General features: G+C 39.8%; 1 protein-coding gene across 6 annotated transcripts in view; it reads right to left on the bottom strand.

Moving 5' to 3' along the window:
- Window positions 1-1,305: 1,305 nt before the first annotated feature.
- setd9 (SET domain containing 9) overlaps window positions 1,306-27,865 on the bottom strand; it is a 28,860-nt gene continuing 2,300 nt past the window's right edge. For 5 of the 6 annotated variants that reach the window (XM_014123646.3, XM_014123619.3, XM_014123611.3 and 2 more), the window contains exons 3-8: window positions 23,812-24,005; window positions 21,054-21,209; window positions 12,332-12,455; window positions 10,776-10,891; window positions 10,460-10,565; window positions 1,306-1,718 (exon numbers count right to left, since the gene is read on the bottom strand). In XM_014123646.3, the coding sequence (XP_013979121.1) occupies window positions 1,631-1,718; window positions 10,460-10,565; window positions 10,776-10,891; window positions 12,332-12,455; window positions 21,054-21,209; window positions 23,812-24,005 (784 nt within the window). In that variant the 3' untranslated portion in view covers window positions 1,306-1,630. Of the gene's footprint in view, window positions 1,719-10,459; window positions 10,566-10,775; window positions 10,892-12,331; window positions 12,456-20,977; window positions 21,210-23,811; window positions 24,006-27,865 lie in introns of those variants that run through there. The other variant, XM_045688024.2, reaches the window with a different exon arrangement.

Raw genomic sequence — 27,865 nt, 5'->3', positions numbered from 1 at the left:
GTGTATTTAACAAGTGACATCAATAAAATACAATTTTATTTGTCACATGCAGTGAAATGCTTACAAAGGATTATAGCTTTCACCTGGTCAGTCTGTCATGGAAAGAGCAGGTGTCCTTAATGTTTTGTATACTCAGTGCATCTACACCATTGATTTTGACATACAAAAACATGCTCAAATGGGTAACAGGTTGTGCAGTTATTTTCTCCCTACTCTGAGGAGCAAATACTTTTGCAGAGCTTTAGAAAAACAAAATGTAGGGTTGTATTTAAAGTAAAAGGTTGAAGAGTATTTAGTGGTAACCATTTTTCTTCAATGTGTATATTTGACCTCTCCCTCTGTCTGTACAGAAAAATGTGTGTCCTTTTGTAATACACTACATGACCAAAAGTATGTGGACACCTGCTTGTCGAACATCTCATTCCAAAATCATGGGTATCTATATGGAGTTGGTCCTTTTGCTACTATAACAGCCTCCACTCTTCTGGGAAGGCTTTCCACTAGATGTTAGAACATTGCTGCGAGGACTTGCTACCAAACTTTCCAGTTGGCACTATGCATTGTGTCAGGTAGTGTTCTCCTGGTATCCACCAAACCCAGATTCATCCATCCGACTGCCAGATGGTGAAGCGTGATTCATCACGTCAGAGAATGCGTTTCCACTGCTCCTGAGTCCAACAGCGGCAAGCTTTACACCACTCCAGCCGACGCTTGTCAGTGGCTGCTCGGCCATGAAAACCCATTTCATGAATCTCCCAACTAAGTTATTGTGCTGACGTTGCTTCCAGAACTCGGTAGGGAGTGTTGCAACCGAGGACAGAATTTTTTTTACGCACTTCAACAGTGCAGTTCTGTGAGCTTGCGTGACCTACTTCGCTGCTGAGCAATTATTGCTCCTAGATGTTTCCACTTCACAATAACAGCACTTACAGTTGACCGGGACAGCTCTAGCAGGGCAGAAATGTTATGCACTGCTTTGTTGGAAAGGTAGCATCCTATGACAGTGCCACGTTGAAAGTCACTGAGCTCTTCAGTAAGGCTATTCTACTGCCAATGTTTGTCTATGGAGAGTGCATGGCTGTGTGCTCGATTTTTATACACCTTTCAGCAACGAGTGTGGCTGAAATAGCCGAATCCACTAATTTGAAGGGGTGTCCACATACTTTTGTAAATATAGTGTATTTGACTTACCACAGTGAAGTTGTGAAGGTTGACCGTTCAATTGGGGTTAAGACTATAGTGTAAAGTAGACAAGACAGGATTTAATCTCATCATTCAAAAGTAAAGTTTGTTCATAAAACTGTACACTTTCGTTGAATATTTTATATATTTTGTTCCAGACAAATCGTGTGTACAGATGCAGAAATAAAGGAAAATGTTCTTATGAATATGGTTCTCAGTTTCATGTTCTCCATTCTTCCTTCAGTCTCTTTCGTTGTCTTCCCTCAGGCTACACAGAATCATCTGGCCACAGTTCTTCAGAGGGGCTTTCACTTGACTAGTTGAATAAGTACTTTTCATAATCTTACGTGTTCAAAAATCTTAGACCTGGGTTGTGTGCACTAAGGCACACTGTAGCCAAGTGTTTCTTCTTGAACAAGTTCAGGTAGTACCAGTTTTAAAATGTGACCTAATGCACAATGGTGAAGTAGTTAGAAAAGAGTTCCTCCCCTGGACGGATGTCTCTTAACGCTACAAGGACCACACATCGTAAAGGCCTGGAGGAGAAGAAAGAAGCTGTTGTCACTCTAGTTAAGACTTGCTTTGACCAATGCAAGCTGAGCCAGGGCTAGTCCAGATGTGGCTATGTTAACAGTCACAGCCGATTCAAACGTCGATCGGGCGCGAGATAGACCGTGCGACCAAGATTAAACATTGCGTGAGCAAATAGTCAAAGAAGAAAAGTGGTCGAGCGAGAAGAGGACAGGTCCCGCAGGCCAGCGTGGTGAATGCAAATTAAACTTGAGAGCTTGCACGTGTGACTGAGTGAGCAGAACCGAATGCTGTGTGTGCTGATTCAGTTCTAAACAACAGAGTCCATCCTCACCTCCTGAATCACTGCAACGGATTGTCCGGTCTGCTGAGATGGTCATTGGCTAACGTCTGCACTCCAAGGTCCTGCACGACTCCAGGGCAAGGAAGCATGCAGGGTGGAAATTCTGCATCTATATATTTTGTCTGCTTATTGGGACAGTACCATTTCACAGAGTCAAATTCCTGTACATGCAAATGTACTGGGCAAATAAAGCAGATTCTGACATGTTTAGCTGGTTTATCATATTCATGTCAGTTTCTATTATTTTGGACTGTTTAAGTACTGTATGAACTGCAGCAGATTCTCCCCTTTGTCTTCATATAATTCAAAATCCCCATTTATGCTGTGTCCTTGGGCTTAATACGCTAAATATTGGATCCTGCCTTCAATTAGTGGACTCATTTTATGGTGTTTGCTAGAGCTGACTGTCAGCTTTTCGTTTTACAGACGAATGTTGCTGGCTAAGAAGTAATTAGCTAACTTACTCTAGCGAGTAGATTACACTCAACTTAAGGTATAGTATACCTATTTTAATTTATTTCCCAATATGTTTGGAGGTTACTGCTCAAGCAGGCTACCTAGCGAAATCTTAGTCTGAGCTAAACAGACGGCTCTGCAGTGCATCTGTTTGAAGGCACACAAACAAGAAGGCTCAACCAATCACACAATGGATTGCAGGCCAAATAATAGCCAATCACAACACTGGATTGGCCAAGGGCAGGAATTTGTTAGTTTGGCCACATTCACTGGAGTGATGGACAATCTAAGGTTTCTAGACACTTACCTGCCTTTAAGCCCGCCCCCCATCAGCCTGAAATCATAGAGCTAGATGGCTGTACTCCTTGCCGGTCCCAACAATTCCCTTGTGAAAAAAAGGTAAGACCCAGCTGTGGCTGCCAACAAGTACTAGAATGTAGTCCAATAGACTAACAACTACTGTGTCCTCACTCAACTCGCCACACCTAATCAAAGTGTCGGCTCTCCACAGCCGACTGCCGGTACTCCGCAGGAATCCCTCCCCGGAGGAGTCTCTGCCTTCCCTGGAGAATGGATTTAGGAGGATGCTCCTGGTGACTTAGTGGATGTTCCTGTTCTCGATCTTACCTCCCAGCCATGGAGATATGTCACTCACCATGGAAGTCGAAAACAGAAAACGGGGCCTTCTTGGCTTTGCCGCCCTGGATCCAGGAGGTTCCGGCGCCTTATTCCCTGGGGGGCTTCCAAATCGAGATTGGATCCGGAGGTACCTGCGCCTTAGTCCTCTGTTCTGTTTCTCTCTCTTCGGTGGCTTCTACCTCGTGTTCAGATCCTCAGAGCTTTCCCCCCTCATGGGACAGTGAGACTAAGAGTCTGGCCCATTCATCATCCACAATGGATACTACAGCTGGCTCAGGTCCATCGGGCCCCACCACCCTTTGGTCCTTGAGGGGTTTGCGAAATCACTTGAGGCGAAAGAACGGCCGGACCTCAGCCGTTGCACCAGCTGTCGTCATTGGCAGCTCTATGGTAAGAAACATCTTGGTTCCTGGGGCAAAACCCCTGTGCTATCCTGGAGAACGAGTACATGATGTTACAAGGCAGCTTCCAAGTGTTCTACGACAGCTGCTGGGTGCTGACGCTGTCGTAGTCCATGTGGGGTCAAACGACATCAGGAGGGCTAGCTTGGAACTGCTGAAAATTGATTTTAAAGAACTGATTCTAGCTCTGAGAGATTCCAAAAAGTGGCGAATTATTTCAGGTCTGGTACCATCGTTGGGCCGTGGTTATGAAAGATTCAGCAGGCTACTGGCATTACATACCTGGCTAAAAGATTACTGTAGCTCTGTTGGAATAGCTTTTCTAAATAACTTTGACAACTTCTGGAAACCGAACATGCTCTACAGGAATGACGGAGTCGATCCAAATCATCTTGGCTCCTGAACTGAACTGTCCACGAATTTCAAGGCTGCATTGAGACAATTTATCAATGACCCAAGCCCAACTCCCTACCATTGTGTAGCTGACTTGTCGTAATGCTGCAGCAGATTTACATTATCCCAGGGGTGTTGGCAGTCACAATGTAAGTCATCTCATTTATGTCCCTCCAACTCCCCTGAATGCCTCTGTCGAGCCTACAACTATTGTATACAGCAATCATGTGCCTATGAACCAGAATTATACTGTTAGCACTGAGGCGGTGTGCCCTAGTAGGAAGTCCACTGTGTTTTTCTCACCCTGTACTATCAGCTCAAACATGAATAACATTGTCATGTCTAAGTTTCCCAGTTAAGCGATTAACAAAAATCAGGCATCCCAGAAAAGTGCTAAAAATACCTCACATTAACATATGTAGCCTAAGAAACAAGGTTCATGAAATAAATAACTTGCTAGTAACAGATGACATTCATATTCTGACTCTCTGAAACACACTTAGATAATACACTGGTTGAAATACATGGTTATAACGTCTAAAAGAAAAGACAAATGTCAATGGGGGCGTTGTTGAAGTCTATATTCAGAGCCACATTCCTGTGAAGCTTAGAGCGGATCTCATGTTAAATACTTTTGAAATAGTATGGCTACAGGTTCATCTGCCTCACCTAAAGCCCATTCTTGTGGGAAGCTGCTATAGACCACCAAGTGTTAACAGTCAGTATCTGGATAATGTGTGAAATGCTTGACAATGTATGTGATATCAACAGAGGTATATTTTCTGGGTGACCTTAATATTGACTGGCTTTCATCAAGCTGCCCAATCAAGAGAAAGCTTCAAACTGTAACCAGTGCCTGCAACCTGGTTCAGGTTATCAGTCAACCTACCAGGGTATTTACAAACAGCACAGGAATGAAATCATGTATTGGTCACATCTTTACTAATGCTACAGAAATTTGCTTTACAAATCCATTGGATGTAGTGTTCACAATATAGTAGCCATATCTAGGAAAACCAAAGTACCAAAGGCTGGGTCTAATATAGTGTATATGAGGTCATACAATTAGTTTCGTGATGATGTAAGGAATATTTGCTGGTCTGTAATGAGGAGCAACCAGACACTGCACTTGACACATTTATGAAATTGCCTATTCCAGTCACTAATAAGCATCCACCCATGAAGTAAATTACTGTAAAAACGTAAATCCTCGCGGATTGATGAGGAATTGAAAAATGGTATGGTTGAGAGGGATGAGGAAAAATGAATGGCAAATAAGTCTGGCTGCACAACCAATTGGCAAACGTACTGCAAATTGAGAAATCATGTGACTAAACTGAACAAAGAGAAGAAACTATACTATGAAACAAAGAAATTGTATAAAGAATGATAGTAACACATTTTGGAGCACCTTAAATTACATTTTGGGCAAAAAGTCAAACTCAGCTCCATCATTAATTGAATCAGATGGCTCATTCATCACAAACCCAGTGATATTGCCTACTTCTTTAATTATTCCCCCCCCCCATCAGCAAGATTAGCAAACTTAGGCATGACATGCCAGCAACAAACGCCGACACTACACATCCAAGTATAACTGACCAAATTATGAAAGACAAGCATTGTAATTTTTTTGCCACTCCTATTTGCCAGATCTTCAATCTAAGCCTACAAAAAAGTGTGTGTTCTCAGGCCTGGAGGGAAGCAAAAGTCAATCTGCTACCCAAGATTGGTAAATCCCTCTTTACTGGCTCAAACAGCCAACCAATCAGCTCGTTACCAACCCGTAGTAAACTTTTGGAAAAGATTATGTTTGACCAGATTCAATGCTATTTTACAGTAAACAAATTGGCAAGACTTTCAGTATGCTTATAGGGAAGGACATTCAACATGCACGGCCCTTACCCAAATGACTGATGATTGGCTGAGAGAAATGTATGATAAAAAGATTGTGGGAGCTGTTTTGTTAGACTTTAGTGTGGCCTTTGACATTATCCATCAGTCTGTTGCTGTAAAAATGGATGTGTTATGGCTTTACACCCACTGCTATATTGTGGATAAAAAGTTACATGTCAAATAAAATAAATGTGTATTTGTCACATGCGCCAAATACAACCGGTGTATATCTTACAGTGCAATGCTTACAAGCACTTAACCGAGACTGCAGTTAAGAAAAATACCTAAAAAAAAAAGTAACAAATAAAAGTAACAAATAATTGAAGAGCAGCAGGGGTGCCGATGCAGATTCAATGTGTGGGGGCACCGGTTAGTCGAGGTAATATGTACATGTAGGTAGAGTTATTAAAGTGACTATGCATAGATAAGAGAGTAGCAGCTGCGGGGGGGATAGCCATTTGATTTGATGTTCAGGAGTCTTATGTCTTGGCTGTCATGCCACTGGCTTTGAGTAAAGCTACTACAGCGAGTGAAATGACTACAACACTTAGAGCCGCAGTCAGTTTTAGAATGGGTGGCAAGAAATAAGTTGGTCCTAAATATTTCAAAAACTAAAAGCATTCTATTTGGGACAAATCATTCACTAAACCCTAAAACTCAACTAAATCTTGTAATAAATAATGTGGAAGTTGAGAAAGTGGAGATAACAACTGCTTTGAGTAACCCTGGATTGTAAACTGTCATGGTTAAAACATGTTGATGCAACAGTAGCTAAGATGGGGAGAAGTCTGTCCATAATAAAGCGTTACTTTGCCTTATTAACAACCCTATGAACTGCTGTCCAGTCGTGTGGTCAGGTGCCACAAATTACAATTGGCTCAGAACAGGGCAGGACGGCTGGCCCTTAAATGTACATTGAGAGCTAACACGAATACAATACATGTTAATCTCTCAGGGCACAAAGTAGAGGAGATATTGACTTCATCACTACTTGTATTGACATGCTGAATGCACCAAGCTGTCTATATAAACTACGAGCACACAGCTCGGACACCCATGCATACCCCACAAGACATTCCACCAGAGGTCTCTTCACAATCCACAACAGACTATGGGAGGAGCACAGTGCTACATAGAGCCATGACTACATGGAACTCTAATTCCACATCAGGTAACTGATGCAAGCAGTAGAATCATAAATTTAAAAAATAAAAAAAAATACACACCTATGGAACAGCGGAGACAGGCACAGATACTCACACACGCACTCTACACACGGATTTTGTATTGTAGATATTTGGTAGTGGCCTGAGGGCACACACTTAATGTGTTGTGAAAAGTGTTGTGAAATGTAATATTTCTAATGGTATATAACTGCCTTAATGTTGCTGGACCCCAGGAAGAGTAGCTGCTGCTGGATCTTTAATAAATAAAAATAAAAAGACTGGTGGGTCAGAGAATCATGTATTGAACTAAACATGTAGACCAGGGGTATTCAGCTTTTACACTACGAGGTCCTGAGCCTGCTGCTTTTCTGTTCTACCGGATAATTAATTGCATCCACCTGGTGTCCCAGGTCTAAGTCAGTTCCTGGTTAGTGGCTTCAAGGTCCAGAGTTGAGAATGAGGGATGTAGACAGCCAATCAATCAATCAATCAAGCCCTTTTTACATCAGCAAAGGTCAAAGTGCATATACAGAAACCCAGCCTAAAATCCCAAAGATCAAGTAATGTAAGCATGATCACCCATATGTCCAGTGGGGGGAGCTGCCCAAAACAGCCCACCACCTCACCCCCTTCAGCTTAAGTCCTCTAGGCAGCTAAACCAAGTAGACTGTACGAAACAGCCCAATGACTTATCTAACAGGTAGAAATGTATAAAAAGGGAAGGCGTCAACCACGATGCTGCAGTGCAGATATCCTTGACCCCTGCACCCCTAAACATTTTGGGCAGAAGTCACCGCCACTTGACGTGTAGAGTGAGCCCTAATGTCCTAAGGCACTGGGGGCCCCTTAGTCTCAAAGGCCAAGGCAATGACATCGCAGAGCCAGTGAGACAACCGCTGTTTTGAGAGTGGCCGACCAAGCGCTCCAGCACCATAGCACACAAACACCTAACCATTGCTGTGCCCTTCACATAAGGTGGGGACAGGACACAGATGGAGATGTTCCTCTCTCTCTAGCATGAAGAGGAGGAAAAAAGGCCCATAGCTCTAGGGTCCGTAATATGTAAGAGCTCTTAATAATCTCAGGCATGACCACCGGATTAGGAAACAACACCGCCCTGCTCAGATCACCATTGATGGCGATACATTCACGTCGCGTTGACAGAGTGCATAGATCGCTGACACGCTTGGGCAAGTAATGATGCAGTCTTCAAAGACAACATTCTCAGAGAGATCTGGGCCAAAGGCTCAAACGGTGGTTCACACAACACGTCTAGCACTAAGGTGCGCTCTTTTCCCAATTCACTGCAAGACCCAGACGGGTGAGATGAGTCACCAGTCAGGTCGTGTGTGCGATCGCCAGCTCTGCTGACAGGGTGAGAACCAGCAGATCGTCCAAGTACGCCAGAACCCTGTTGACGCAGCGGCTCTATTGCCGCCTTCACACATTTGGAAAATGTGCGAGGAGCTTGGGCGTACCCAAAAGGCACTCGTACTCGAATGCCACTCCTTGGAAAGCAAAGCACAGAAACTTCCTGTGACGCGGAAGCCCCGGAACATGGAAAAAGTCACCCTGATGGATACACTCCAGAAGGTGCCTCATTGTGAGCATGCGGAAAGGTAGTTTAGGTACGGACTTCTTTAAAACCCATGGCATGAGAAAATAGAGTAAAGCCCGTTGTTTCTCTGCTCTGGGGGAACTACTGTTAGCGCTTCCTTCACCAGAAGCTCTGCAATTTCCTTGTTAAGAGCCGTAACCTTCTCGGGTGACGCCATCACCATTTCCACGACCCCTGTAAAGGGTGGAGGGGCAGCGAAATTGAATGGTGTAACCCCACTGGATCAACGGCGGCAGGATCATCTTGAGACTTATCTTGCCATGCAAGTCTTCAGACTAATCTTCAGTCTCGCTGAAGGAAATAGGAAGACTGTAGGTGTGCGCTCCTATATACAGGGAGAGCTGTACTCCAATTGGCTGGAGCACATGCATAATTATTTTGTCAGGCTATTGGCTGCCTAGGTAGTGGGGTAAACCACTAGGAGCAAAGCCCACTATAGGGCGGAGCACCACAATATAGAACCAAAACCAAGGTGCCAAGACTTAAAAGCGAGCAACTTGAGAAATTGAGAGCGAAAACTTGACCATGACAAGTGACTATTGCTGGTGGACAATTTAATGATTTAAAATGTATTTGTTACACATTTGAATCACATTTCTTTGATTACAATTCTATATTTATTGTTTAAGAAATGTTTATTTTTGATCTGTGGCTATGATGTTCTGCTCGCTCAAAGTCACACTAGCAAGCTCTCAAGTTTATTTTGTGCTCTCGGCTGGCCTGTGGACTCGGGGGCCCCATCCTCTGCTCGCTCGACCACATTTCTTCTGTTAGCACACGCAATGAGGTTTCATCTCGCACCCCTTCAACTTTTGAACCGGATTTGACTCCATAGCGATGCTTTCCATTGCCTGTACAGCGTAGCCACGCATTATTACATATAAGAAAACTTAAAATGTCCCAAATCACGTTTGAATTTACTCTGCCGATTGTCCGTGGTGTTGGTTCTTATTGGTTTGAAATTTGAGACAAAATAACCAAGTATTATTTATTGGACATTGAGATCGGCCATTGAGATTATTATAACATCTAAGCGGTTAAAAAGTTAAGTCTTCTATTTAAGGAAATTGAAGCGGTTCTGGACAGGTTCTGACTGACATTTGTGTACAATGCGCTCTGTGAATGTCGCAGGGTTCAGTGCCTTATAACGCCAGAAAGCCCCCCACCTGTCTGCTCTCCCCTTCCTCTGAGCGACAGAGCCCAGCCTGAGAGATGGCATATTAAAGGGGAAAGTCTAGCGATTTCAGCAATCGTACATTCATCTCACTGTGATATTCTCAGCCGGATTTAGAACTCAACAGCAGAGTAAGTTCAAACATAATTTTATGAAACATTCTTGACAGACAAGGGACGTTTAGGTTTTCTCCTATGTAATACGGTGTGGCTATGCTGGACAGGCAATGGAAAGCGTCGCCACATGCCACATCGAGACTAAGCCAGTTCAAGACAGTCTGGCTCAGAAGACTACTCACTAGTCAACAACAGCAAAAGCTGCTGTTTGGAAATGGAGCCAAAACAGAAGGTCATTAACATTTGTATTAATACATTTATAGCTGTGAATACAAACAGGAACACTAGGTTTGTTATCCCTGGTATAAAACGGTTAAATAAACACCCCAGTAGCCTAGACCAGAGCCGTATCCATATTAATAGCTCTGGCCTACACTTACTGTTAATTGCTCTAAATTACTTATGAGTGAATCAAACCACACAGCTGCTGAATTAATAAATTAACTTTTGAGATTGCAATGGGCGCAGTCAACAGTAACACAATCAAACAAATACTGTAGGAAGTAGGGACCAACATTATTTCAAACATCCTTTAAATTCTTGCCTTTGCGTGTCATGTCTGTAGTTCACATTGGGAAGGTACTGGCGAAGTTCAAGAGGAAATGCTTCAGGCACATCATACTCCTGATAGCACACATTTGCAGCCCTCTCTGAAAGATAAGAGTATAATTCCACACAAAAAAAGGAAAAGGAATATTTAGATAGTCAGTGGTCACAGCATTTGCAACATTGCAGACAGACAATAATTATGTAAAATAAATAGTCTTCATGATATAGAATATATAGGCATATCTGTATAGAAATATTTAATCTAATTATAGCCCCATTTCTCCTATGGGTGAGCAGAGATGTGATGGTACCATTTGAGCAGTTGTTCACATATTGACCCACTGCTAGCGGGTTTTCTGTATTGGCTGTCAACCAAGTGATGTCACTCAACCTGAAAGGACCAAGCCTGTCTCTTCCACTGCACGACCTGGAAAACATCAATACTTTTAAATATGAATTCTGTCCATCTACATGTGAAAAATTGTCGTAGGACAGTCATCAAGCCCTAGGACATTTTTCAGTAACACTTTACTTGACACCAAGCATCATAACACGGTCATAACCATGTCATACCAGTTGACATAACATGGTCATAAAACTTTCATGACATATTTAGACCTGTTGTGACATATATTCTGTTATTTTAGGGCTGGTTATGACACCTACATAAGTGTCAAAACCCACAAAACCTACAACACAAGGCAAAACATTCCATTACACCAAATCCTACATGTCAACAGTATGTTTGTTATATACTTTTTTCTTTAAATTGACCATATTAAATGATCATTGTAATTGCGGACACATTGATGTCAGACATGCACCTACCCCAATGCTCAGTTTAAAAAAAATATATATATTTCATCTTTATTTAACCAGATAAGCTAGTTGAGAACAAGTTCTCATTTACAACTGTGACCTTGCCAAGATAAAGCAAAGCAGTGCGACAGAAACAACACAGAGTTACACATGGAATAAACAAGCGTACAGTCAATAACACAATAGAAAAAAAAGAAAGTCTATATACAGTGTGTGCAAATGAGATAGCAAAGTAATTACAATTTAGCAGATTAACACTGGAGTGATAGATGAGCAGATGATGATGAGCAGATGATGGTGTGTAAGTAGTGATACTGGTGTGCAAAAGAGCAGCAAAGTAAATAAAAACAATATGGGGATGAGGTAGGTAGATTGGGTGGGCTATTTACAGATGGATTATGTACAGCTGCAGCGATCGGTTAGCTGCTCAGATAACTGATGTTTAAAGTTAGTGAGGGAAATGTAACTCTCCAGCTTCAGCGATTTTTGCACTTCGTTCCAGTCACTGGCAGCAGAGAACTGGAAAGCAGAGAACTGGAAGGAAAGGCAGCCACTGGGATGAATGCAGGAGCAGATTTCAGGAGCAGGACAAGATGCCCTTATATCAGTCAAAAAGAGGGTATGTATGATTATGACGGTCACAATGCTTCTTGACAGTGTCATAAAGTGTATTTTCTTAGTCCAAGTAAAGTGACACAGGATGGTCATAACACTTCTTGACAGTGTCATAAAGTTAAAATAACAAAAAAATGCAATATGTAAAAAATAAAAAAACAAGACTAGAAAATTAATTACAACAAAGGACTTAAGAAACAAACTTTCAAATGAAAGGGAACTTCTTGGCAGTGAAAAAAATTGCGAAAAAAAAGTGGGTTTTGACATTTATGGAGGTGTCATAACCAGCCATAAAATAACGCAATATATGTTCATGAGTGTTATGATTATATGACAGGTTATGTCACCATGACATTATGCAATGGTTATAACCATGTTATGACACTGGGTGTCAAGTAAAGTGTTACCCATTTTTCTATGCCACATTTCTCACCTGTACACTATTTTAGAGATGCCTTTGTCATTGCCATCAATCAAAACATGATCTATGCATCTGAATACAAAAGGGTTCCAAATGGACTGGAAGAGAATGGGCTCATATGCTTGATAGATGGTCCCTGCATGGATAACACAGAAATTAGTCACTCATTCACACAACGGTAAATCACAACACTTGTCCAAGTGATATGCATTTCCTTAATTACTTTCAAAATAGCTATGCTATGTGTTAAAAGGGGTACTTTTTAATCTATGTTCTTGCTTATACTAAAGAGATACACGAGTATAAATATGTATCCCTCTTTTTAGGTCGGTGTTATAAATTATGGTTTGTCGGGACTGATGGTTTGTACGGTTGTGGTTATCAGTACAGCTCTATCTAGTTGTCGTGTTGGGGATAACAGTTGTGGACAACTAGCATTTTAGCTAAGCCTAACCCAGTTTTTTTTTCACTCCAGATACGAACAACTTACAGACACACACAAACAACGACTACATCTCATCTGCCCAGACCCACATGCTCACACCCCCATCCCTGCCCAGACCTGCATGCTCACAGACCCATCCCTAGTGCCTGCATTATTGTTTGCCACTTGGTCTTAAATTGTGCCAATTTGTTTTTCCTCGGTCACCCATGCTATTTCAATAAATCATTAGATTTTTCCATTTTGTTAATGGCGGATTGATTGATTTCCAAGTTTTTAGTATATGTTTTTTCAGGGTGAGTGATAAGAGAATCGTCCAGCTCATTGGGACATATGCCACGTCTTGAAATATGACACAGATTAAAAGTAAGTTTACATTGTAATACTTCTGACAGCCAACTTTCTAGCTCCGCCCATAACTTCTGGACTTTTTAGGATTCCCAGAAAGCATGGTTTATTGAGTCATTATTCATTTTACACTTAAGACATAACTCTGCAGTTATGCTGTAAATTCTATACATTAGTTTATACCAGATTAAGCGTACATTTTAGTTAACTGTAATGTGGTTATTTATGCTCCAACTTCCCCTCCATCTTGTGCCAACATCAGTCTTGGTTCAAAAAGATTGTCAGTTGGATATACTCTCTGCAAGGTTTTGTATTTCGTATGAATGTCATTTTCTGGCTCAAATAAGATTCCCTCTGATGTCCAAAAGATTTCAAATTTAATTGTGTAATGTAACTTAAGTTGCATGTATTTGAAACTATCTACATTGGTCAGACAAAATTGCTTTTTAATTCCGTCATGGAAATCAATGTATTTCCTGTTACCAAGTAATTTATGGTTTCTATGCATTTAGTTTTCCATGTGGACCAATAAAAAAATTATAAAATAAATCTGAATTCTGAAAAGCTATGCAAGGATTGTTCCATAAGGCTGGGTTTTTAGGGAATGATATTGGTTCTTGTAGAAGTTTAATTTTCCTCCACATTGTTATAAACTATGAAGTTAATAATGTTCTTAACTTTATACTACTTTGAAAATAGACACGTAAAACGATTCTGGGGATGAGCATGCACATCTTAAATATGTACCCATTGTTCCTCTTTAGCGCATTTAACTATGTCACAAGTAAAAGCCTTGAGATCATCATCATCCCCCTAATGTACGCCTTAAAGGCATCCCACATTATATTGGGGGTTGGTTTTTCTGTCCTCTGTCTACATTTGTAATTGTAAAATATTATTTGTTTGTTTATGTATTTAATACATTTTGTGTCCAGAAGATGCACTCTGTTCATTCTCCTAACGGTTGCTAAGTGTATTTTCTAGTGTAATTAAACATGATACCAGAGAATGATCTGATATCACTATTTCATACATTTTTGAATCCAGTAAAATGTTGAGTGCATTTCTGGAAATAAAAATGTAGTCAATTCTTGAATAGCTTTTCTAACTTTGAGGGAAAAAAGGAATAGTATTTTATAATAATAATAATAATAATAATAATGTCCAGGTGTCCTCCATTTGTAGAGATGAACATTTTCAGCCTCTGGAGATTCCCTAAATGTGCCTTTTTTATTACTACGTCTGTCAAGCTTAGCAAATGTATGATTTAGTTCACCTGCTAAAATAATACTTCCTGTCTGGATTTGATCTAATATAGCTTGAATCTTAAAACCACTAGATTATCCCCTGGTGAGATATACAATTAAATCAATTTGTATTTTTCACCATTAAGGTACAATTCAACATTAGAAAACAGGGTTCTGGGATAAAGGTAAAGTAAGGTAAAATAGTGTATTCTTAGTTATAATGATGCCTACACTTCTGCTGTTACTACAGTAAATTACAGCATAGGCCTCTTCAACCCAGCTCCTCTTTAAATATACAATTTCTTTTTTTTTTTTTTTATAAATGTAACTCTTGCAAGAAAACCACATCTACTGACAATCTAAGTGTTCGAGAACCATATGCTCCCCCCCATATCATGGAGCCAGTGCACATTCCATGTGATAAGGTTAACTTTGTTCCAACAAAATCCAACTTCTCTTCCGTTGATCATTGAAGACCCATTTAAAACATTTTAGCACACATGGCATAAGAGGCCAGTGGGCATCATAGTACAAATATAGTTATTATATACTATACATTACATACAGTGCCTTCGGAAAGTAGTCAGACCCCTTGACTTTTTCCACATTGTTACGTTACAGCCTTAATCTAAAATATATATTTTTTTAAATCCTCAGCAATCTACACACAATCCCATTAATGACAAAGCGAAAACAACTTGTTAGAAATGTTAGCAAAGGTATTAAACATAACAGAAATACCTTATTTGCATAAGTATTCAGACCCTTTGCTATGAGAATCGAAATTGAGCTCAGGTGCATCCTGTTTCCATTGATCATCCTTGAGATTTACATTTAAGTCATTTAGCAGATGCTCTTATCCAGAGCAACTTACAGTAGTGAATGCATACATTTCATTTCATGCATTTTTTTTTTGTTTTGTACTGGCCCCCCGTGGGAATCGAACCCACAACCCTGGCGTTGCACACACCATGCTGGTGCTCTAGCAACAGAGCTACAGGGAAGCTATGATGTATGATGTTTCTACAAACCTGGCACCATCCCTACGGTGAAGCATGGTGGTGGCAGCATCATGCTGTAGGGAAGTATTTCAGCGGCAGGGACTGGGAGACTACTCAGGATTTAGGCAAAAATGAATGGAGCAAAGTACAGAGAGATCCTTGATGAAAACCTGCTCCAGAGCGCTCAGGACCTCAGACTGGGGCAAAGGTTCACCTTCCAAAAGGACAACAACCCTAAGCACACAGCCAAGACAACACAGGAGTGGCTTCGGGACAGGTCGTTGAATGTCCTTGCATGGTCCAGCCAGAGCCCGGACTTGAACCTGATCGGACATCTCTGGAGAGACCTGAAAATAGCTGTGCAAACAATAGCTGTGCACTCCCCATCCAGCCTGACAGAGCTTGAGAAGATCTGCAGAGAAGAATGGAAGAAACTCCTCAAATATAGGTGTGCCAAGCTTATAGCATAATACCCAAGAACCCTCAAAAATGTAATTAAAAAATATATATATTTTAGAATAAGGCTGTAACGTAACAAAATGTGGAAAAAGTCAAGGGGTCTGAATACTTTCCGAAGGCATATATAGAGCATCTGGACTGAGCAGACTTAACAAAAAACATAATGCAAATTACTAGAGGTGCTATGCCTTTTTAGGCCTTTTTTCCTCTCCTAACGTACCATTTAAAAATAAAAAAATGTGGATACATACATTTGAAGAAATACTGCCACTTAAGTACTGTGGTTGGTTTGTATTACCTAATAAATGTAATTAACCTGTTGGGGCTCGGGGGCAGTATTGAGAAATTTTGAAAAAAATATGTGCCCATTTTTAACTGCCTCCTACACCAACTCAGAAGCTAGGATATGCATATTATTAACACATTCGGATAGAAAACGCTCTGAATTTTCTAAAACAGTTTGAATGGTGTCTGTAAGTATAACAAAACTCATATTGCAGGCAAAAACCTGTGAAAAATAGATTTTAAAAAAATGTGAATTTTGTGACTGTACTATTTAGTGTCATTGTTTTATAGATACCATAGTGAGAAAGGATTCATTTCGCAACACCTACGGCTTCCACTAGATGTCAACGATCTTTATAAAGTTGTTTGAAGCGTCTATGATAAACAGAGAGCAAATTAGAATGCAAGGAAGTTGACATGTCGTCACTTCATTTTATTGCGCCTGCGCATAAATCTGAGAAGCGTGAGTTTGTCATTAATTGTTTATCAAGACATAGGATAGGTTGTGTGAAAATATTACTGATGTTTATCGTTAAAAATGGACCAAAAGATTAATGCTACAACGTTTGACATGTTTGAACGAACGTAAATAAATTATTTACTAGGTTTTTTTTTAGCTTTTCGGCGTGATTTTACAACCCCCCCCACCACGTTTTGTGGGAGCATAATGAACGCTAACTACTTGGTGTTATTTGGACATAAATTATGAACTTTGTCAAAAGAAACCACATTTGTTCCGGACCTGGGATTCCTGGCAGTGCCTTCTGATGGAGATAATCAAAGGTAAGGGGATATTTACAATGTTATTATCGATATTAGATGATGCTAACTGTATAGCATAGCTTATTATTCTTAGCATAGCACCCCGTTTATTGCATAATGTGATTTCCCAGTAAAGTTATTTTGAGATCTGGCCATTCGGTAGCAATTACGAGATAATAATATATTATTCTTTGAATGACAATATTATAATTTACCAATGTTGTCGAATAGTAATTTTGTTATGTTCACCGGAAGCATTTCAGAGAAGAAACAAATCTGAATTTCACGCTACTGTAAAATGCTGTTTTTGGATATAAATATGAACTTGATGGAACAAAAAATGCATGTATTGTATAACATAATGTCCTAGGAGTGTCATCTGATGGAGATTGACAAAGGTTAGTGCATAATTCTAGCTGGTTTCTGCTTTTGGTGACGCTTGACCTTGAATTGAAAATGGATGTTTGTACTTTTGTGGCTATGTACTGTCCTAACATAATCTAACTTTATGCTTTTGCCGTAAAGCCTCTTTGAAAATCGAACAATGTGGTTAGATTAAGGAGATGTTTATCTTTTAAATTGTGTAAAATAGTTGATTGTTTGAGAAATTGAAATTATTAGATTTTTGATGTTTTGAATTTCCAGCCTTGTTAGCAATCCCGACTCGGGGTTCATTGCTAACCTGTAGCCCCAACAGTATAGTTGCTGGTGGGGGGGGGGGGGTCTACTTAGGGTGGGTCCTCTGAGAGAAGTATCTGATCCCAGTCACCCCATCACAATCCCCCAGATATAGCCCCTCTCTATTCTCACAAATAACCACCAACAACAACAATTGCCAGGATTCGGAGTTGAGACTTGATTCCTTTCTCCTCCAGTCACTGTCTGATCGCAAGGGTATTTAGCGTTCTTCTGCTTCACGCCGATCCGATGGCAGCGCACCAGATGCTCCGGTGATAAATCCACGCCTAGCTCCTCCAATATCAGCTTGATCACGTAGCTGGAAAGGTCCCCTTTTTCTTCATCTTCCAGTAGGGATAATATTCTCATATTATTTTGTCTCCGTTTTCTAGCTAATTCAGGTAAACTTTTAAAGTTTGCACCTGTTTCCAGAAGGCCAATTTTGTTGTCTTGTTCATCCACGTGCCAGCCCTGTATATACACATATGACACGATAAAGTAGATTTCCTCAAAAGGAAACTAGTCTAACAGATTGTAACAGTTTGTTTTGGTAAGCATAAAGAGCATTTTAGCTATGTTTTCCTGGATAACCTTCAGCTGTTCGTTGCTTTCATTTGCATCTCCAAGTTGTTCTTTGTCTTTTCCTTTAAGGTAAGCCATTGCTTGTTGGGTTCGAGTCTGTCGACAGCACACTTTGTCCTGGTTGCTTGGGGATATATTGATCTATCAACTTGTAATGCTTAATTTAAACTGTTCTCTGGCTTCTACATATAATCCCAGTTGCTACATACATTTTCCTAACCTGTTACATTAATTCTCATAACCTGCTACGTAAATGTCACTTCTGTCCGTAGCTGGGTTGGCTTAGCTAAAATGCTACAATTGTCAACAAACCATCAGTCCTCACAAACCATCAGTATCACCCCACTGGAATTCAATACAATCACAGGCTGTCGACAATGCAGCTTTTAAAGGCAATATTCCCGTATTCGCAGAGATCACGTTCATGATAACAGTGGATTTCCACTGGGGACGATGAAACAACAGAAGCCATGCATTTTCAATGAAAGACAAGCAAGGTTGTGGGGGACCGTTAGGAGAGGCAAGCATCGGTGAGGGAGCATGAACAGGGCAGGACCTAAGTTTGGGAAAGCTGAACTTGATCCAAATGGTATTCCAATACATTTTTGAAATTTGAAGCTCATTTACTGCATTTCTATGCAATTGAAAAACAAAAATAAAGCAAAAATGACACCAGCCATTATCACCTTGGCTTCTGTAGCTTCATTCACCTCAGTTGATCTACGAACTAGAGGTCGACAGATTAATCGGAATGGCCGATTAATTAGGGCCGATTTCAAGTTTTCATAACAAATCGGTATTTTTGGACACCGATTATGGCAGATTACATTGCACTCCACGAGGAGACGGCGTGGCAGGCTGACTACCTGTTACGCGAGTGCAGCAAGGAGCCAAGGTAAGTTTCTAGCTAGCATTAAACTTATCTTATAAAAAACTATCAATCTTAACATAATCACTAGTTAACTACACATGGTTGATGATATTACTAGTTTACCTAGCGTGTCCTGCGTTGCATATAATTGATGCGGTGCCTGTTAATTTCTCATCAAATCACAGCCTACTTCACCAAACGGGTGATGATCTAACAAGGACATTCGCGAAAAAAGCACTGGCGTTGCACCAATGTGTACATAACCATCAATGCCCTTCTTAAAATCAATACAAAAGTATATTTTTAAACCTGCATATTTAGTTAATATTGCCTGATAACATGAATTTCTAGGGAAATTGTGTCACTTCTCTTGCGTTCTGTGCAAGCAGAGTCAGGGTATATGCAGCAGTTTGGGCTGCCTGGCTCGTTGCAAACTGTGTGAAGACCCTTTCTTCCTAACAAAGACCGTAATTAATTTGCCAGAATTGTACATAATTATGACATAACATTGAAGGTTGTGCAATGTAACAGCAATATTTAGACTTAGGGATGCCACCCGTTAGATAAAATACAGAACAGTTCTGTATTTCACCGAAATAATTAACGTTTTGTTTTCAAAATGATAGTTTCCGGATTTGACCATATTAATGACCTAAGGCTCATATTTCTGTGTATTATTATATTATAATTAAGTCTATGATTTGATAGAGCAGTCTGTGAGCGGTGGTAGGCAGCAGCAGGCTCGTAAGCATTCATTCAAACAGCACTTTCCTGCATTTGCCAGCAGATCTTCGCTGTGCTTCAAGCATTGCGCCGTTTATGACTGCAAGCCTATCAACTCCCGAGATTAGGCTGGCAATACTATAGTGCCTATAAGAACATCCAATAGTCAAAGGTATATGAAATACAAATGGTATAGAGAGAAAAGGAACCACCAGCTTTCATATGTTCTCATGTTCTGAGCAAGGAACTTAAACATGAGCTTTTTTACATGGCAAATATTGCACTTTTACTTTCTTCTCCAACACTTTGTTTTTGCATTATTTAAACCAAATTGAACATGTTTCGTTATTTATTTGAGATTAAATTGATTTTATTGATGTATTATAGTTAGTTAAAATAAGTGTTCATTCAGTATTGTTGTAATTGTCATTATTACAAATGTATATGCAAAAAAAAAAATAATAATAATAATTACCGGTTAATCGGTATGGGCTTTTTTTGGTCCTCCAATAGGTATCGGCATTGAAAAATCACAATCGGTTGAGCTCTACTACGAACACATAGCCTGCTAGCTATAGAGGAGAGTGGGGTAAGTTTAGCCAAATGGGTAACCCACCCTTGTTTCTAGGAAACCATAAACCAAATATATAATTTGACCAAATATTGAGGAAGAGGTCATAATTTTATGGAGTCTGTGGAGGAAGAAAACAAATGGGGGGAAAAAAAAAAAAAAAAAAAAAAAAGTGGTAAGGAAGTTCATATCCCAGCGATAAAAAGTACAAAGTGTTTGTTAGGCATTAAGCCTGTGATAAAATATTATTTTTTTAACTGAGCCTGTTCGGTGGTTCAACTTACCCCATACCCAGGTAAATTGCACCAAGAGACCACTTTGTTTTGGACAATCTGTTTTCAAAACGGTCATGTTAATATGAATTCTGATTATTTCCAAGGATACACAACATCTTGAAATATATCTAGATATATTTGTTGGAAAGAACACTCCCTTGATGGAGTGATGCTGAATGTAATTTTTTTTTTTTTATTTTTTTTTTTTTAATTCAACTCACCCCACTCTCCCCTACAATTAGCCACTATGTTGCTCATACAGTATCAGACTGAGTACGCTTCTAGGTTCACACATACTCGGATCATGTATTTGAAACCCATCTCCATAATAGTAACAACATAATGTTACACCCCTGAAAGGGGGGGAAAATAGGAGAAAAACACGTTGCGTATGTGGGCTCAATTGGAAATTACCTTTAAAATGGTGCATTGTCGACAAGCGCGATCAGATTGAGTCCCGGCCTTAGTCCTCATCAGTGGTGAGAATTACCTGGGTACATGGCCACTGTAGCTCCTTTAGGCACAAAGCCCCTGGTAACAAAGACTCCTGTTCCAGCGAACGGCAAGGAACTAGGCTTTCGCTCAATACAGAACCCAACCGTCAGGAACATCGTCTCGATGGGCCCATGCTCTCCTTTTGGTTCTCCTGTTTCATATTATAATAATTAGTCACGCATTTCAGGAAAACATGTTCCATATGGTTGGCACCAGCCGGATATTTGAAAGACAGGTATATAATGGAAGACATGCACAATTAATAGGGCTGAGAAGGGAACGGTACAGATTGTTAATTTTTGCACGTATAGGATGTGTGCTCTTGAGTTGGCTCATTATCTTGACTGTTCTTGAGTAACAAATAGTTTTATAAAAATCTGAACATGGTATAGTTACACATATAACATTAATATAGACTAAGTGTACAAAACATTAGGAACACCTGCTCTTTCCATGACAGACTGATCAGGTGAAAGCTATGATCCCTTATTGATGTCACTTGTTAAATCAACTTCAATCAATGTAGACGAAGAGGAGATAGGTGAGACATTGTGTATGTGTGCCAATCACAGGGTGAATGGACAATACAAAAGTAAAGTGCCTTTAAAAGGGGTATGGTAGTAGGTTCCAGGCGCACCTGTTTGAGTGTCAAGAACTGCAACGCTGCTGGGTTTTTCACGCTCAACAGTTTCCTGTGTTTATCAAGAATGGTTCACCACCCAAAGGACATCCAGCCAACTTGACACAACTGTGGGAAGCATTGGAGTCAACATGGTGTCAAGTGTTCCACAGGGATGTTGGCCCTTGTAGAGTCCATGCCCCAACGAATTAAGGCTGTTGTGAAGGTGTTCCTAATGTTTGGTATACTCAGTGTATAAGTGTTATTATCATCATCATCAGACCTGAGTCAAACACTTAAAATACATTCAAAGTGACCTTTTGGCCTTACCCAGGACTCCTTTACGACTTCCTAATGTTTCATCTCTAGGTTCTTCAAAGCAAAAAAATGTGTCATATGAAGCTCTTGGTATGTAATATGACTAGTATTTTCATTTCAATAAAGAATGACAATTTTTGAATACTGTATAAACATGAACATTGAAAATACTGTATACCATTTTTGGTTTGGCAAATGTTTCTACACATTATTGAACATAGTTTACTCCACGGGCATATCAAAGTTCCAGAGTGGGATGTCTGCTACTTTTAGAGTTATTATCCGATTTGTAAACCTTAACAGATTGAACGTGAAAATGGATTCAAAAGGGTCGCCCTCTGCTGGTGATTTGCAGGGAGTGCAATACATAATTAAAAGGAGGTCTGTGATTGGTTACATTGCCTACTACACCAATTTCTCTGTATAAAATGGGCCATGACTTTAAAACTTGCAGAGATGCCACTCTGGAACTAATATGCTCGTTGAGTATATTGTGTTCTACAATATATATTTAAAAAATTGCCAAATCTAAATTTGTATATTTCCAATATTCATGTTTAGCTATATTTCAGAAATATTTTTTTGCGGGAGGGAAATCAAAATACTACAGAACAAGCGGTAAAGCTTCATATGACACCAATGTTTGCTTTGTAGCACCTACCGATGAAACATTATGTAGTCTTAAAGGAGAAGGCCAAAATGTAATAAATATGCAAACTTTGATAAATGATTTCTCAATTATGCTTTTACATACAGTGCATTCAGAAGTATTCAGAACCCTTGATTTTTTCCACATTTTATTATGTTAGTCTTATTCTAAAATTGATTAAATTGTTTTTTCCCCCTCATCAATCTACACACAATACTCCTCAATGACAAAGCAAAAAACAGGTTTAGACATTTTTGCTAATTTATTAAAAATAGAAAACTGAAATGTACATAAGTATTCAGACCCTTTTTCTCAGTACTTTGTTGAAGCACCTTTGGCATCAATTACAGCCTCATGTCTTCTTGGGTATGACACTACAAGCTTGGCACACCTGTATTTGGGGAGTTTCTCCCATTCTTCTCTGCAGATCCTCTCAAGCTCTGTCAGGTTGGATGGGGAGCGTCGCTGCACAGCTATTTTCAGGTTTCTCCAGAGATGTTTCAACAAAGTACTGAGTAAAGGGTCTGAATACTTACGTAAATGTGATTTCAGTTTGTTTTTAAATAAGTGTACAAAAAAAATTCTAAAAACCTGTTTTTGCTTTGTCATTATGGGGTATTGTGTGTAGGTTGATGAGGGGGAAAAATAATTGAATCCATTTTAGAATAAGGCTGTAATGTAACAAAATATGGAAAAAGTCAAGGGGTCTGAATATTTTCAGAATGCACTGTATGTCAACAATCCTTCCTCTAAAGGACCATTCTACTGATTACATTTCATGAAAATCCCCAAAATCATGGTCAATATTTGTCTAGGTTTCGTGAGGAATCCCTCCAAATAGTTGAGCTGTGCTTGATTTAGTTTCCTCTGTATACTGGAACAGTTTCGATCAAGCACAAGTCAGTAAGTATTTAAAAGTATATGATATTGTATACATTTGACCTAGGTCTGATTCTTATCTCTGGTAAATAGAACACTAACACGATTAATTCAACTCATCGACAACTCATCAAGCCCCTAAGTCATTGAATAAGCTGCGTTAATGCTGGGCTGAAACAAAAGCCTGCACACCCTGTGCCTAGGAGCCAGTTTAACAAATGCTGTGCTTTTATGTCTTTCCCACCCATGATTCCATTCCCTAACAAAAGGCAGAAACAAAAACACAACCTATGTCTGGTCCCTCAGTGGTCTCTGGGCTGAGGTAGCGGGTTTGAGTCGAGGCGGGAAGCAGACGTAACACCTCTTCCTGGTGTGCAACGTCATTTCTGAGCAGTGCCCTAAAAAGATGTAGTAGTGTTTCTAACACCACCTCATCCGAGGCCAGCCTGTCTTTTGAGCGCTCTGTGACCTGGCGAATAGTTCTGTGGGGAAAAAAAGACAGAATAGGCCATTGCAAATCAGCTCTTCACTTACTTTGAGGCAAAAAAAAATATGCTTCCACTAAATGTCTGGATGCTGCAGAGGTGCTTGCCTGCTTGAGCACAAGAATGCAAGCCCTAATAATCAAGGGGATAGCCAACATAAATCAGCAGATTATGCAAAGTAAAGATAATGAAACTAGAAAAGCACATTTCCTAAAGAAAATATATGCTTGTTAGCTTGTCTTAAAGTATCTATTGTTGTGAAATAAGTAATAGAAGTGACTGCAGTAGTAGTGGTAGTGACTGATTATAGTTGGAAAAAGTAGGTAGATGGAAAGATTGATTGATTGGATAGGATAGCCTGAATATGTTGGTTTGGTGTCTAGCTTGAACGGTCGAGAGTTATTGTTGGTGGGTTATTTTATGCATATTTTTAGAGTTAAAGGTTTTAAAAGAACAGAAAGTTAGGATAGATTGAACATTTGAAAGTTAGTCTTATACATAGAGAATGATAGAGGACCCTAGATGGATAAAACTTGTTTTTGCAGGGGCATTTTGAAGCAGTCAACTAGGTGGGACTTCCTATGGATTAAGGAAGGATCACGATTCCATCCAAGTCATCAGGAGGGATCAACCAATTAATTACACTCTTCAGCAAACATTCTATAACTGGAGGTGGCAGTAATTCGCCAACCTTGGCTTTATACCTGTAGAAAAACAACACACTCCAGATGGCAGTATGCACACTTTCAGTTTGTATACCAACTCATATAAGTAGTAGAGAAGAAAATTGTCTACATTAAAATGGAGATGGCCTCAATGGCATTGCCCATGCAGTCACAGATGTCATAATGGTACAGATACACATATCTCTATGGTCTTATAGCTTAAAAATGCAATATGTAACTTTTTGGGCGATCTGACCAAATTCACATAGAACTATAGTCTAAGAAGCAGTAGATCTGTTCTATGTCTGCCATTTCTATGCTTCCCGTTAATAACTTTTGTTTTTGCGTCTTTTGGTTTTGTACACCAGCTTCAAACAGCTGAAAATACAATATTTTGGTTATTGAAAATATATTTCACAGCGGTTTAGATGGTATAATGATTATCTACACGATACAGTTGAAGTCGGAAGTTTACATACACCTTAGCCAAAATCATTTACACACTGTCACAATTCCTGACATTAAATCCTAGTAAAGATTCCCTGTCTTAGGTCAGTTAGTATCACCAGTTAATTTTAAGAATGTGAAATGTCAGAATAATAGTAGAGAGAATGATTTACTTCAGCTTTCATTTCTTTCATCACATTCCCAATTGGTCAGAAGTTCACATACACTCAATTAGTATTTGGTAGCATTGGCTTTAAATTGTTTAACTTCGGTAAAACATTTCTGGTAGCCTTCCACAATAAGTTGGGTGAATTTTGGCCCATTCCTCTTGAAAGAGCTGGTGTAACAGAGTCAGGTTTATTGGCCTCCTTGCTCACACCCACTTTTTCAGTTCTGCCCACATATTTTCTATGGGATTGAGGTCAGGGCTTTGTGATGGCCATTCCAATACCTTGACTTTGTTGTCCTGAAGCCATTTTGCCACAACTTTGGAAGTATGATTGGGGTCATTGTCCATTTGAAAGACCCATTTGTGACAAAGCTTTAAACTTCCTGACTGATGTCTTGAGATGTTGCTTCAATATATCCACATAATTTTCCAATCTCATGATCTCATCTATTTTGTGAAGTGCGCCAGTCCCTCCTGCAGCAAAGTATGCCCACAACATGATGCTGCCACCCCCGTGCTTCATGGTTGGGATGGTGTTTTTCGGCTTGCAAGCCTCCCCCTTTTTCCTCCAAACATAATGATGATCATTATGGCCAAACAGTTATATTTTTGTTGCATCAGACCAGAGGACATTTCTTCAACGATCTTTGTCCCCATGTACAGTTGCACACCGTAGTCTGGCTTTTTTATGGTGGTTTTGGAGCAGTGGCTTCTCTCTTGCTAAGCGGCCATTCAGGTTATGTCAATATAGGACTTGTTATACTGTGGATATAGATACTTCTATACCCATTTCCTCCAGCATCTTCACACGGTTCTTTACTGTTGTTCTAGGAGTGATTTGCACTTTTCGCACCAAAGTATGTTTATCTCTAGGAGACAGAATGCGTCTCCTTCCTGAGCGGTATGACGGCTGCGTGGTCCCATAGTGTTTATACTTGCGTAGTATTGTTTGTACAGATGAACATGATGCCTTCAGGCATTTGGAAATTGCTCCCAAGGATGAACCAGACTTGTGGAGGTCTACCATTTTTTTCTGAAGTCTTGGCTGATTTCTTTTGGTTTTCCCATGATGTCAAGCAAAGAGGCACTGAGTTTGAAGGTTGGCCTTGAAATACATCCACAAGTACACCTCTAATTGACTCAAATTATGTCAATTAGCCTATCAGAAGCTTCTAAAGCCATGATGGAATTTTCTGGAATTTTCCAAGCTGTTTAAAGGCAGTCAACTTAGTGCATGTAAACTTCTGACCCACTGGAATTGTGATACAGTGAAATAATCTGTCTGTAAACAATTGTTGGAAAAATGACTTGTCATGCATGAAGAAGATGCCCTAACCTACTTGCCAAAACTATAGTTTGTTAACTCTTTAGGAATAGGGGGCAGCATTAGGAAGTTTGGATGAAAAGCGTGCCCAAAGTAAACTGCCTGTTACTCAGGCCCAGAAGCTAGAATATGCATATAATTAGTAGATTTGGATAGAAAACATTCTAAAGTTTCCAAACTGTTAAAATGGTTGTGAGTATAACAGAACTCATATGGCAGGTTGAAAACCTGAGAAAAATCCAACCAGGAAGTGGTAATTTGAGGTTTGTAGTTTTCAAGTGAATGCCTATCAAATTATCCAGTGTCTGTGGGGTCAGATTGCACTTCCTAAGGCTTCCACTAGATGTCAACAGTCTTTAGAAGTTGTTTCAAGCTTCTATTGTGAAAGGGGAGCGAATAAGACCACTCTAAGCAGGTGCTCAGCTGAAAGCCTTTAGTTTAGTCATGCGCTCCGTTCCCTTTCTAATAAAAACAGTATTGTCCGGTTGAAACATTATTGAATATTTATGATAAAAATACCCTAAGGATTGATTAGAAACATCGTTTGACATGTTTCTACGAACTCTAATGGAACTTTTGGGGCTTTTCGTCTAGACTTTGTGCATTTGGATTACTGGACTAAACGCACAAACAAAAAGGAGGTATTTGGACAGAGATGAACTTTATCGAACAAAACAAACTTATTGTCTAACATGGAATCCTGGGAGTGCCACCAGATGAAGATCATCAAAGGTTAGTGATTCATTTTAACGCAATTTCTGACTTTTGACACCTTTCCTTCTTTGGAAAATGTCTGTATGGTTTTTTTGTGGCTAGGCGCTGTCCTAACATAATCGCATGGTGTGCTTTAGCCGTAAAGCCTTTTTGAAATCGGACACTGTGGTTGGATTAACAAGAAGTTTCTTTAAAATGGTGTATAATACTTGTACGTTTGAGGAATTTTAATTATGAGATTTCTGTTGTTTGAATTTGGCGCCCTGCAATTTCACTGGCTGTAGGCCAGGTGTTCCGCTAGCAGAACCCCCTTCCCAGATTAACAATAAATTTGTGGAGTGGTTGAAAAATGAGTTTTAATGACTCCAACCCAAGTGTGTAACCTTCCGACTTCAACTGTACTTGCTTATCGTCACAAACTAAAATTAGGCAAAATATTCAAATTTTAGCAACCAGGAAATGGCATAGTGATTTTTGCATATAGCACCTTTAATTGGCCAAGGAGCAGGACCATTTTGAACAGCTACCTCTGTAGAAC

Source organism: Salmo salar, chromosome 01 (genome assembly GCF_965601325.2).
Source record: "Salmo salar chromosome 01, fSalSal1, whole genome shotgun sequence".
Taxonomy (NCBI): Eukaryota; Metazoa; Chordata; class Actinopteri; order Salmoniformes; family Salmonidae; genus Salmo; species Salmo salar.
Note: the sequence above shows the minus strand (reverse complement) of the source record. Positions and strands in the feature narration are given on the sequence as shown.